The 12106-nt window shown below is 41.7% G+C and overlaps 1 protein-coding gene across 1 annotated transcript in view; it reads left to right on the top strand.

Annotated features, from left to right (window-relative positions):
* tnfrsf21 (tumor necrosis factor receptor superfamily, member 21) overlaps positions 1 to 12106 on the top strand; it is a 41237-nt gene that overhangs the window by 14721 nt on the left and 14410 nt on the right. Inside the window, exon 4 of the mRNA XM_032511399.1 lies at positions 9461 to 9726. Coding sequence (XP_032367290.1) covers positions 9461 to 9726 — 266 coding nt within the window. The remainder of the gene's footprint in view (positions 1 to 9460; positions 9727 to 12106) is intronic.

Here is a 12106-nt window from a genome sequence, read left to right as displayed (position 1 = left end):
GTGTGTGTGTGTGTGTGTATATGCGTGTGTGTGGGTGCTGTGATAATGCCCAGCCACCCAACCCTCTATCTTCTCCCTCAGTGCCTGACTGCAGAGAACTGGAATAATCTGGTTTCAGCTGCATCAGAGTTGTTGTTTGGTTGGCAAAAGCGCGTTAGTGGGTCCATCGGGTCTCCTACAGGGGGACAAATAGACATAGAGACAAAAAGGAAATGAAGACAAAGTGAGATGGTGCAGGAGTGGTGTGTATATGTTTGACATGGAGCTTTGTGGGTTTGACAATACCTGTTGGATTGTAGCATTGTTGGCTAACCACACTGAGGATTCCCTGCCGTTACTTAGCAGCCCAGATGCTTAAGATGTGTGACAAAGAGAAGTATAGATAAAATAAGTAATTTATGATGCCATAAGACATAAAGAGCAAGTTTTTACCAACCCATGAAATGTTCATGATAGTGGATGGTTGCTAGAATAAAGAAAAAGAAGCTGCATGGTAAGGTTAGGGAAAGATCGTGGTTGTTGTTCAAAGACACCAACGTTGACTGTTGGTAGGGGATGGGATGCAAACAGCCTAGCACTTTTCTGTCAGACAGAACCAATTCCATTTTATTTAATCAATACTTTTCTTCTGTCTTCTTTTTATTGTTGATTAGCTCAAACCCGCTTCTCAAATCCAAAGACAAAGATAATGTTGCTCATGCTTATCAGGTACACTTAGTTCTGTTGCCGATGCCAGAAATGAGTTACACAGAGGATTCCTGGGAAGACTCATACTATTTGGTCTTTATCGTGCCACTATGCGTGACTAATTGTGAAAACATGTTTAGCTAAAACCTATTTCTGTGTGACAGTCCGTGTTAAAGCCTTTAAGGCATTTAAAGACCAATTTCTAAACTGTGTGTGTGTGTGTGTATGTGTGTAATTCTGCGTCCATGTAAATGTAATCACGTGGAGATATATGTGTACACATGCAACCCAAATAGCCATTTTACACCGCTGTTTACTCTCTGTAACATAAAACAACCCAGCTTCTTAATCCTTCCAAGGTGCGTGGCTGGCTCCCCTTGAAGGTTGTAATACACCTTTACTAGAGCAGTTAAAACACTCAGGCAATAAAGGAAAAAAGAAAGGGAAACGACAAAGTACAGATCACACACATACAGTACTTGGCAATTGCTCAGAGCCGGTCAGGAAGTAGTGAAAACTGCTCCTCCTCCACAGCAGGGAATGGATGGGGCTTTCCAGGGCCACGGGCAAGATTTTAACTGCACAGGATCTAAAAAACCTATTTGTTAAATCTGAAACATAGCTGCAGCAGTCAAATTTAAATAAAAGGGAGTCACACAAATGTTGTGCAAAGGTTACGTTGGCTGAGATACAAAGGGCCTAGGGTGTAAAGTACTTTGGATTTCTTCTGTTTGACTTCAGATGCCACTATATGTCTTCCTAGTTAAATTATTTCAAGAGATTTATTTCTATTTCTTTAGTTATTTTGATGTGGGATTTGTTTTAAAATGTAAGAAATAATATTATTTCAGTTGCACTTTGGATGAGAGGACACGCCTGTTGTTTTTCACAGTTTATATAAATAAAGGAACAGTTTTCAGTCATTTGTCTGCAGCTCATTCTGTTAAGAAAATGGTGGGAAAATCATATTAGGAAATTAAAATCGTGAATCTGATCAAATTGTGAGTTGAATGTATCATTACATCCTTAGCCAGGTGTGCAGAGGTGCGAATCAGGGAGTCTCAAGCTCTTCTTTTTGTTTGCACAACCCAAGTATAATAACAGGATACCTTAAAGCTTTAGTGTGTTACTTTTTTACGTTAATGAATGTTTGTTACATTCAAGCCTTTGCCAAATGAGCTCCACAAACTCTCTCTGTGTTTCTCCTTGTGGCTGTGTTCAGAAGATTGTGTCATCTGATGACTTGTGCACAGAAACTTAAATGAAGGTAATGACTTCTTCTGAAGAGTCCATCATGTTATTTAATCCTCAGTGTCCTCCTTGGCAACAAGCAACTGCGTGGAGGAGGGGAAGGGGTGGTGCGCATTCACGGAAGGCTTGTGTCATGTGGGCGCGCCAAGAAGTTTGTTGTCATTACCAATAGTGCTTCCTAACCCCCATGTATTCCTTGTGTCAGGACCACAAAGACACACAAACCGAGTTGTTGGAGAGCGATTGAGGACCCGACAAGATGCAGCCACCTTCAAACGTGGCTTTTCAGGAACAGATATAAACCAATTTGCTTGAAGCTTTATGAATCCTTATGGTCCACATGACATACTTGGACTTGGTTTTTGTTTCAAAAAATACTTTGTTGGCACCCTGAAATCTCAAATTTTAGATCAGCCTGGAATTCTGTTTCATCAACACATAATAAACACAGCAATGAAATGAAATTATGTGTGTTTTAAAATTTCTCCAAGTTGATTTGTACACCTTAGTGAAATGAAAAAACAAAAACATTGTCAGTGATGAAGGTAGAACATCAATCCAAGACCTTATGGTATACTTTGGAAAATTTTCATCAGTGATGTATAGTATGCAGTTTGTAGTTGTACTAGTCATAAACATGGAAGGTTGGCCTTGTTGTGTTCACCAGGCATATTATTTACAACATATATTTCCAAAGTCAGATGCAGATTGTAGAGGAAAACATGAAGGAAAACAACATTCTACCTGCCCACCATCCTCCCTCGTTAAACATCCACACCGGTAAGAATGCCAAGTTCCACATCCAAGCCCAGTGGGGAGCCACGTTTTAGAATATACTGCGCTGTGCAGTACCAGGGTGGGCCGAGGTAGCCTGCTCATTGTTCAGCCTGGGTTTGATTGGGAAGAGCACACTTTGGGCTCGTTGTGCTCCCGCAAAACCACACATACATTTTACTCATTTAACGTTGTGTGTTCCGACATTGGAATGAATGCGAGATGACTATATGATGTAATGAACAGAGTGGTATTTGAAAAGGTGCTGATGCACAAAGCACCCTGCTTTTTCCCTCACTTAACCCATTTCAGTGTTTAATTTGAAACCTCAAACCTCATTGTTGCTTAAAACAGAATCCAGAGTTTTGAGCTCTGTGAAATTAGATTCCTTGCCTGTTCAGAATGCTCTGTCATTGAAGTGAGGGCTACAAGGTTGCTGAACTATTCCAAAATCCAAAACTGTAATGTTTCAAACTGCTCAGTTGGTCCAAAACCTTCTGTAAAGGTCAATAAATAACCATTGCTTCTCTGATTGAATGTTTACATTCTTTTTTGTGTGTCTTTACCAGCAAAGTTTGCCACTACAGTAAAGAAGTTATTGGGGACTTGTTCACATGTGAGGGTAAGATGGAAAAAGAGATAGACAGACCGACACACAGACAACTGTTGTGGTGAAGGTGAAGCTCTTGATGTACATTCTGCATTCTACAGAACATTCCAAACCTCATCTGTGGTCCGACTGAAAAGGGTAATGACCGGAAAAAAAGCGTCTGTGTTGGTTTTGCAGGGTAACTGGGCCTCAGAGACCCTTTGACATGGGTAAGGAGCTCAGACATCTGCTCTCAGTACAGTCAGTGCTCTTTTTGTGTCATAAGAAGCCACTTGAAGTTGTTCTGGAATCTTCTTAGAATGCCTTGTTGAGGCCTTCCTTTGAGGTTTTTTGGCCACATCAAACTGGAATGAGGCACTGGTGAAGACCCAGAACACATTGGAGGGACTACATATCCCATCTGGGAACACTTCTGGACGAAGAATTGTCTAGGAAGAAGCTTGCCCAAGCTATCTGGCTTAGACTGCTGCCACCTCGATAAACAGTAGTAAATGGATGGGTGGATGGATGCCATCTTAATTACACCAGGGGATTCCCCAATGCAACCAAAGTCATATATAGAAAAACAAATGAAAGCTCCACTAAAGCAGGGGAGATTCGTCAGGCACGTCCAACTGGGAGGACCCAAGGGCAGACCAAGAAGATGCTGGAGTGATTACAAATTCCATCTGCCCCGGGGATGGGAGATGGAGAGAGGGATATGGGTGCTATGGCTTGGGAGAGCGATGCTTGTGCAGCCTCATTTAGTCTTCTGCCACTGCATCCTGGACCTGGATAAGCAGTGGTGGATGGATGTATGGCCACCTCCTTTAACCCCCAACTTTACACAAAGTTGTTTATTGCTGGAAACAAAGGAGGTCCACTAGAGAAGTTGTTGCTGAGAGATAAAGAATAGTATTACTTGTTACATGTAAGATCCACACTGTCTGGCAGTATCTACTCAACTGCTTGCTCAGCTTTGCTCTGATGTTTTGAACACCAGTTAACCATCGGCCAGTATGAAGATAAAGGAGAGGGGACTGTGCTACTGCTTATAGAGGAGAAATGCTTTGTTGTTGGGATGCTAGAGATCAATGGCCTGAGGTGGACAGGTGGACTGCTGCTGATTAGGCAAACAGGGAGTTCAGTATTACAGTAGGGAGCAGGGTGGATTGTTTGCCTTGGTTTTGGAGAGATGTGTGTAATAGAGTCGTAGTGTTATAGTTCTGTGGAGAAAGAGGATCCGCAGTGAGTCCCATGTGGGTTTTTACAGACATGCTTCTTTGTTCAATTAATCCTCTATGTAATCAAGTCATACAGCAATGTAGAGATAGACCACAACAGAGAGTACCTTTTAAATCAACAAAGACAATACCCGAGACTCCCTTTTTCCATGTGTATTAAGAGACAGACGCAGGGATCCATTGTGTGAGTTTCGAGGATCTTAATCAAGTGCCACCAGTTTCCTTAAAGCTGTTGTGGATGGCTTGCTTCCTCACTGTCGCTCTTTACTGAAACTACAATTAGCTCCATTGTCACCACACTCTGGCTGTGCTTTGGAGAACTGGGCATCTGTCCTGTCTGGGGCTGGGTATCCTTCAAACATCTGAGATACTGGTACCGATACCGGAATTTGGTTACCAGTTCCTAAAAGATACTTTTTTCAAATACCAATTTAAAAAAAAAGAAAATAAATGACGACATTACACAAGGCTGAATTTTGGAAAGAGACTTCAGATACAGTATTAGGGACCACTAAGGTCTATATAAAAGAGACTTCAGATACAGTATTAGGGGACCACTAAGGTCTATATAAAAGAGACTTCAGATACAGTTTTAGGGACCACTAAGGTCTATATAAAAGAGACTTCAGATACAGTATTAGGGACCACTAGGTATATAAAAGAGACTTCAGATACAGTATTAGGGGACCACTAAGGTCTATATAAAAGAGACTTCAGATACAGTATTAGGGACCACTAAGGTCTATTTAAAGAGACTTCAGATACAATATAGGGACCACTAAGGTCTATATAAAAGAGACTTCAGATACAGTATTAGGGACCACTAAGGTCTATATGAAGAGACTTTAGATAGATATGGGACCACTAGGTTATATAAAAGGACTTCAGTACAGTATTAGGGACCACTAAGGTCTTATAAAGAGACTTCAGATACAATATTAGGGACCATAAGGTCTTATAAAAAGAGACTTCAGATACAGTATTAGGGACCACTAAGGTCTATATAAAAGAGACTTCAGATACAGTATTAGGGACCACTAAGGTCTATATAAAAGAGACTTCAGATACAGTATTAGGGGACCACTAAGGTCTATATAAAAGAGACTTCAGATACAGTATAGGGGACCACTAAGGTCTAATAAAAGAGACTTCAGATACAATATTAGGGACCACTAAGGTCTATATAAAAGAGACTTCAGATACAGTATTAGGGACCAATAAGGTCTATATAAAAGAGACTTCAGATACAGTATTAGGGACCACTAAGGTCTATATAAAAGAGACTTCAGATACAGATTAGGGACCACTAAGGTCTATATAAAGAGACTTCAGATACATATTAGGGACCACTAAGGTCTATATAAAAGAGTCTTCAGATACAGTATTAGGGACCACTAAGGTCTATAAAAAGAGACTTCAGAAACAGTATTAGGGACCACTAAGGTCTATATAAAGAGACTTCAGAGACAGTATTAGGGGACCACTAAGGTCTATATAAAGAGACTTCAGATACTATTAGGGACCACTAAGGTCTAATAAAGAGACTTCAGTACAATATTAGGGACCACTAAGGTCTATATAAAGAGACTTCAGATACAGTATTAGGGACCACTAAGGTCTATATAAAAGAGACTTCAGATACAGTATTAGGGACCACTAAGGTCTATATAAAAGAGACTTCAGATACGTATAGGGACCACTAAGGTCTATATAAAAGAGACTTCAGATACAGTATTAGGGGACCACTAAGGCCTATAAAAGCATAGAGAATCATGCCATGGGACCTTTAAGACGTTCATAATACTGGGATGAACTTATATGACTTCTGTGATCCCCTGACTGTTTCACTAATGTTAACATGATGTTGACATTTCTATTCATCCAGTACTTAGGTTTATGACCAAATATCTTTAAAACTTAATGGCATTCCCATCAGCCTCAGCTGTGCTTTGAGTTTAGTGCTAATTAGCAAATGTTAATGTTAGCATGGTAGCAAGCAAAACTAAGATTGCAGTTATAGTAAACATTGAATTTTAAACATTAAAATGTTAAAATGTTTATTGCTAGCATTGTTAGCGTAACGGAGCTGCTTGTGTGGATGTATTCTTGTTGCTTGACAAATTACTTAATAACTTGTTGGTTTACTCAACATTGCAACTCTAACTTGAGACAAAATCATACTAGATAACAAATATTTCTACTCTGTATATCTAGCTTAATCTTATTTTTTTTAAATATCAAAGAAGTGTGAAGAGCATTGAATTACTCAACATACTAGGATTCTGAATAACTGTTGATCGGTTCTACCTTTACAATGATACGTACAGTTTCCACTAAGAAACTTTCCTTTGAGGACTGACCTCCATTTCTTATTGTTTTCAGTAGGAAACCCTTTTGATAGTTACAAAGACTCATGACGTGCTGTAATATATGCAAACTTGACACTCGTGTCCATGTGCACCTTTAGCGGAGCTCACAGTTTGTCCCGTCCAGGCAGCTGTATCACTCCTTATCACACAGTTTGACAAAACATGTTATTTTGATAAATTCACATAAGGCAAGGACATGTCAACACACTCTAATGCACACACATAAACACACTCCGTCCTACTACTCCCGCACGCAAACACATAATCACATCCGCAGGCTGACATACTGAATCAGCACGAGACTTATATAGGTCATGTAAGTGTGGTCAGCTAGCAGTGGCAGCGAGGCATGCTGGGGATTTCTCCTCGGTCGCTGTTTGTCACGGCGAGCAAAGGGGACAAGAGGCACGCAACGTCCTCTCGCTCACGCCACAGTGTCCATGTTTATTAATCTTGATCTACACACACAATCTAGGTGATTGTGTGTGTGTGGGCTCTGGTTCTGTGTTTATTCAGACTGAGGGTAATGGTTATGTCCTGACTTGGGTTCAGGTTTAAAATAAGAACGGGGTGTAGGTAAAGATTGAAGTTAACCATGTAGTGATTAGGGTTAATCCAACGTTGGCTCGAGGAGAAGGAGTGGAGAGGTGTAGTGTGTGTGGCATGTCTACAGTCTTCATGTCTGTCCATCCTTTCCTCTCGGCTTGTGTGTGTGTGCTTGCATTACTCTGTGTGTATGTTTATGTACACATGAGCGTGTACTTGTCTGTTGAGCCATGAATTACTACCACTGGCTTACATCCATTTAATCTCTCTGAATCATCCTGGATTTATGTTTGCAGCCAAAGGAATGGTCGCAAAAAGCTAGACTACCAGCCCGCCTCTGGCACATGTAGGCAGTGGCGTTAGAAAAGGTAGAATGCACAAGAAGCTCAGCCCGGCTGGGATTCTTTATCCATGTGGAAATAAAGCTTTAGTGCAGAACTTGTTTTGTATTAATGAATATCCGTTACATTCAAGCCATTGCCAAATTAAGACTAAGTAAGACTCCCAGCTCCACAAACTCTCTCTGTATGTATCAGTATGACTATCGTTCAGAAGATTGTGTCGTCCAGTGACTTTCCTGCGCGGAAAATCGAGTGAAGATAATGACCTCTTCTGAAGAGTCCATCATGGACTGGTGGGGGTGGTGTGCGGTCACGGAAGGCTTGTATCATTTGGAAAACATTTAACTCAAAACCACGAATGTCCATCTCATGGTGGCGCTAGAGGAAAAGTCAGGAGATCACCAAATTCAAAAGGGTTCATCCTCTGGTTACCATGGATATATGTACTACATTCCATGTTATATGTGCATATATATGATTAACATCTTGACTTTCAGTCTCTTGTATAGTTTCTGCTCAACTAGTACCAAGATGTAACTCCATGGACTCTTTTGTTTAGTCCTTCAAACTTGGACTATGTGTTTCATGTTCCGCACCGCCAGTTTGAAATGCATATTTTCTGTAAATGAGTTTGCAGTGTACAAGCAGAGATGACAATCAAGTGATGTATTACTTCTCAGTAGTATTACTTAGTATTACTTCTCCAGCTGGAAACCTGACTTTGACATATAAAATCTTTCCCTTTTAAAGCATGTTAAACTGGCTAGCTTAGCTAGGAAACAGTCTAGTGTCTTGGAATTGAATGAGGAAAAACATCTCTTCCAGTTCTGGCCGACAGTTGATAGATATGTAAATTATACTTTTCAATTGGCAAGAGAAAGCCAACAGAATGCAGTACTATTAATGTTCTCTATAAAAACTTCTAAAGTGACATTCCGGTTGCTTGAGGCCCGACTAACTCGGAGATGGAGATTACAAATGTGTTCATGATAAACTGACCAATTTACACACATAAGGTACACACACTCTGAGACAGACACCATATAGAAGTTCAGTGTAATTGACAGAAAGAGAACAATGGTGTATTGTGTGGAACATAGCATGAGGGCTTCATTAGTCAGAACTGAGGCAGTTGCTTGCTGCTGCATCCTGTTGGTGAGCACAGCTACTGGCTTGTATATTCAATTAAGATGACATCAACATTAATCTGACTCTCATTTTTTTCTTTCTTTTTGTATTGAACAAATAATCACAAGTAAGGCTGGGTATCGCCAGATTATGTTTACAGTTTCCATTTGATATTTGATGTCAGTTAGGTAGGACTCGAACAGACAACGGACAAAAGGTGACTGACCGATCAGAAAAAACGATTGTGGTTGAGGTAAAAACACCATCTCTTTTAGGATTACTGGGACACAAAGTCTTATGTTTTCCTCTTAACTTCTCCTAGCCTGTCACGTGATGCCCTTAAACATCCATGTTGAATGGAAAGGCATGTATTAAAAAATCGATTTGGGGATTTTATTAATGGATGTCAGATCACTCAAACACAGATGGATTTTAAGTGGAAAAGGATTTTAACAAACCCCAAATCACAAGCCCTCTTCTTTCAAATGGAAGTGTGGGTTCTCTAACTTTTCTCTGTCTTGCCCTGCTCAGGGGTGGATATCCTGAAGCTGGTGGCGGCCCATGTGGGCACCCAGTGGATAGACGTCTATCAGTCGCTGGCCAACGCCACGGAGAGGGAGGTGGCGGCCTTCTCTAATGGCTACTCGTCAGAACACGAGCGAGCGTACGCCGCGCTGCAGCACTGGACCATCCGCGATAGCGACGCCAACCTGGCCAAGTTAATCAACGCCCTCCACCGACAGCGCCGCATCGACGTGGTAGAGAAGATCCGCTGTGTCATGGAGGACAACCCACAGGTAGGCTGGATGGATGTGTGGGCGAGACATTCAATTTCTGATCTGGTCCTGATTTGAACCAGGTTTATTTACAAGTGTAGCAGGAAAATACTTCTGACCTCTTCAGCTCTGTCGACACCACTGGCACACGCTGTGGTACACACTGTTCTTTCACCTCTCTCCCTCTGAAATCTAATCTGTGAGAAAAGCTGTCTGGGGTGTCCCATTGGAGCCTGTCCCTGTGGTTACGCTGCATTCCTCATATTAAAGCAACAGTTCACATTGGGAGAATGATTTGATGTTAAAGCATTACTTACACTGACTGTTGCAGCCTCTCTCTTCCTACTACAGAATGTGGGGATAAGTGAGTTAGTGAGGGAGGAGGAGGTGGGACGTTTTGTCTGTTTGAGGCCAGAGTGAATTTCTGAAGCGGTGCTATGCAGGGGCCATTTAAGTAGGGTGGCACAGAGGGGACCACTAGTCAGTCTACGCTGAAATATTATAGAGTTCACTTGTTTTCATTTTAAATACATTGTATATTAGAATGTATACCATGGTCTGGGTGAATACTCAATTCTGATTGGCTACAGGGTTTCCATAACGTGTTATGGAAACCTGTGTTCTAGGACACCTACTAAAGGAGTTCCATGGAAACTGACAGTTTACTGTCCTAAATGAATGCTACTTTAAGACAAAAAGACACTGGGGTTCTTCACATGCTGCAAGAAGTAAGTTCCACTACGTCTAAACTGACTTTGTTTCACAGCGAATAACGTTATCTCACATCCCGTTCCCTGTTCACGTCGCTACTTCAGGCCGACTGCAACGTTACACATTGTGGATAAAGTGTCAAATTATTTTTACTGATTTCCAACTGTACACAGTGTTATTGACTTTGGATCTTGCTAGCATAGCGTTAGCATCCTTGCTCTTAGCTGAGCTGAAAGGTTCTATGAGCTGAGCGAACTATAAATGTCTCCCGTTGCTAAGGGAGGCCAGTCGTATCTAAGGTCCATTCTCTTCCCTGGATTACGGAATAACATTTGCATTGCACAAGAATCTTATGGGATGGGAATGATTGTTCCAGTTATTAGTCAAACCCTCAGGCACAGCCAGGAAAACAGAGTTATTCTTTGGAAAAAGTTTAGAATTGAATTTTGTAAGATTTGGGATTTTTAGATTTCTAAAACCTAATCATATTTCAGTTTTTTATGTTGTATTGTGACGTAATGGGGTGGTTTTTACAACGAAGAGCCTCCCCCGAAAAACGCCCACATAAGTCGTTTGTTCAAGCAGCAATTAAGACCTAAATTTATGTTTATAGTGACCGCACACAGAGACACACACACACACACACACACGGACACACACACGGACACAGCACGGGACACCCAGAGCCCTTCATCACCCTTCACTTTCCTCCTCCTTACTCGTTCCAGGGGTTCGTGTCAGATGAGCGACCTTGACTGGCCTCTCAGCGGTCGGCGCTGCACAGTCACAGCCTTGTTCTGGTTCTAAAGACACGCCCGTCGTCTCAGCGCCTCAGCTCCTTAGTCATCTATTGTAATTTGGGCTTTCATCACAGCTTAATAATGAGCAGATCATCTCCGTCTGTCCTGCTGGATTGATCGTGGATAAGATAGCAGATAATGAAATTGTTTGGTAAGAGATAGGCTTAGTGATTATGGAGAATTATTTGTGTTCAGGGACCACAGGAAGTTGGAGCAGTACTGTTGGAACAATTTCAAGATGGTATTCAACCTTAACCTGATTTAAGACGGATACACTTTATGGCCAGAAGTATATGGACAGCCTGTTCCCACCATTTTGTGTACTTGGGGTTTGAGGCAGCCGTGACAGCAACACTGGTACTGTTTTCTTGTACGTGTGTGTGTGTGCGTGCATGCATGTCTCATCATGGCAAAACGTGGTCCTGGAGACACATACGGTAGTGGGAACTACCACAAAGGTGGTTTTGAACACTTAGCCAGATGTTTGTCTAAGTGGTGTGTCTGTGGAGAGATTTTGTCAGCGATCACAGATCAAAAAGAAGGCCAAGTTCCAAGATAGGTGCATGAATGTATGACAGGAACTGGATACTAGTGATGGCCAAATAAAGCTCGTGAACCAGTGTCTTTATTTTCAGAGCCACTAGATGGCGCTCTCTGTTCAAGAACAAACTGAAATGCAACGCCTTAGGCCTTTCTCTTAAAACCAAGAGCGCCGGGGCGGCCTCTAGCTCAGTCCTTTGCAGCGTCCCGGGGTTCGATTCTGACCTGCAGCCCTTTGCTGCGTGCCATCTCTCTCCCCCTTTTATGTCTATCCACTGCAATAAAGGGAAAAGCCCCCAAAAAACAATCTTAAAAAAACGACCAAGAGCGCCATCTAGTGGGCTCAGAAA

The sequence above is a fragment of the Etheostoma spectabile genome, unplaced genomic scaffold (assembly GCF_008692095.1).
Source record: "Etheostoma spectabile isolate EspeVRDwgs_2016 unplaced genomic scaffold, UIUC_Espe_1.0 scaffold362, whole genome shotgun sequence".
In the NCBI taxonomy this organism is placed as follows: Eukaryota; Metazoa; Chordata; class Actinopteri; order Perciformes; family Percidae; genus Etheostoma; species Etheostoma spectabile.
Note: the sequence above shows the minus strand (reverse complement) of the source record. Positions and strands in the feature narration are given on the sequence as shown.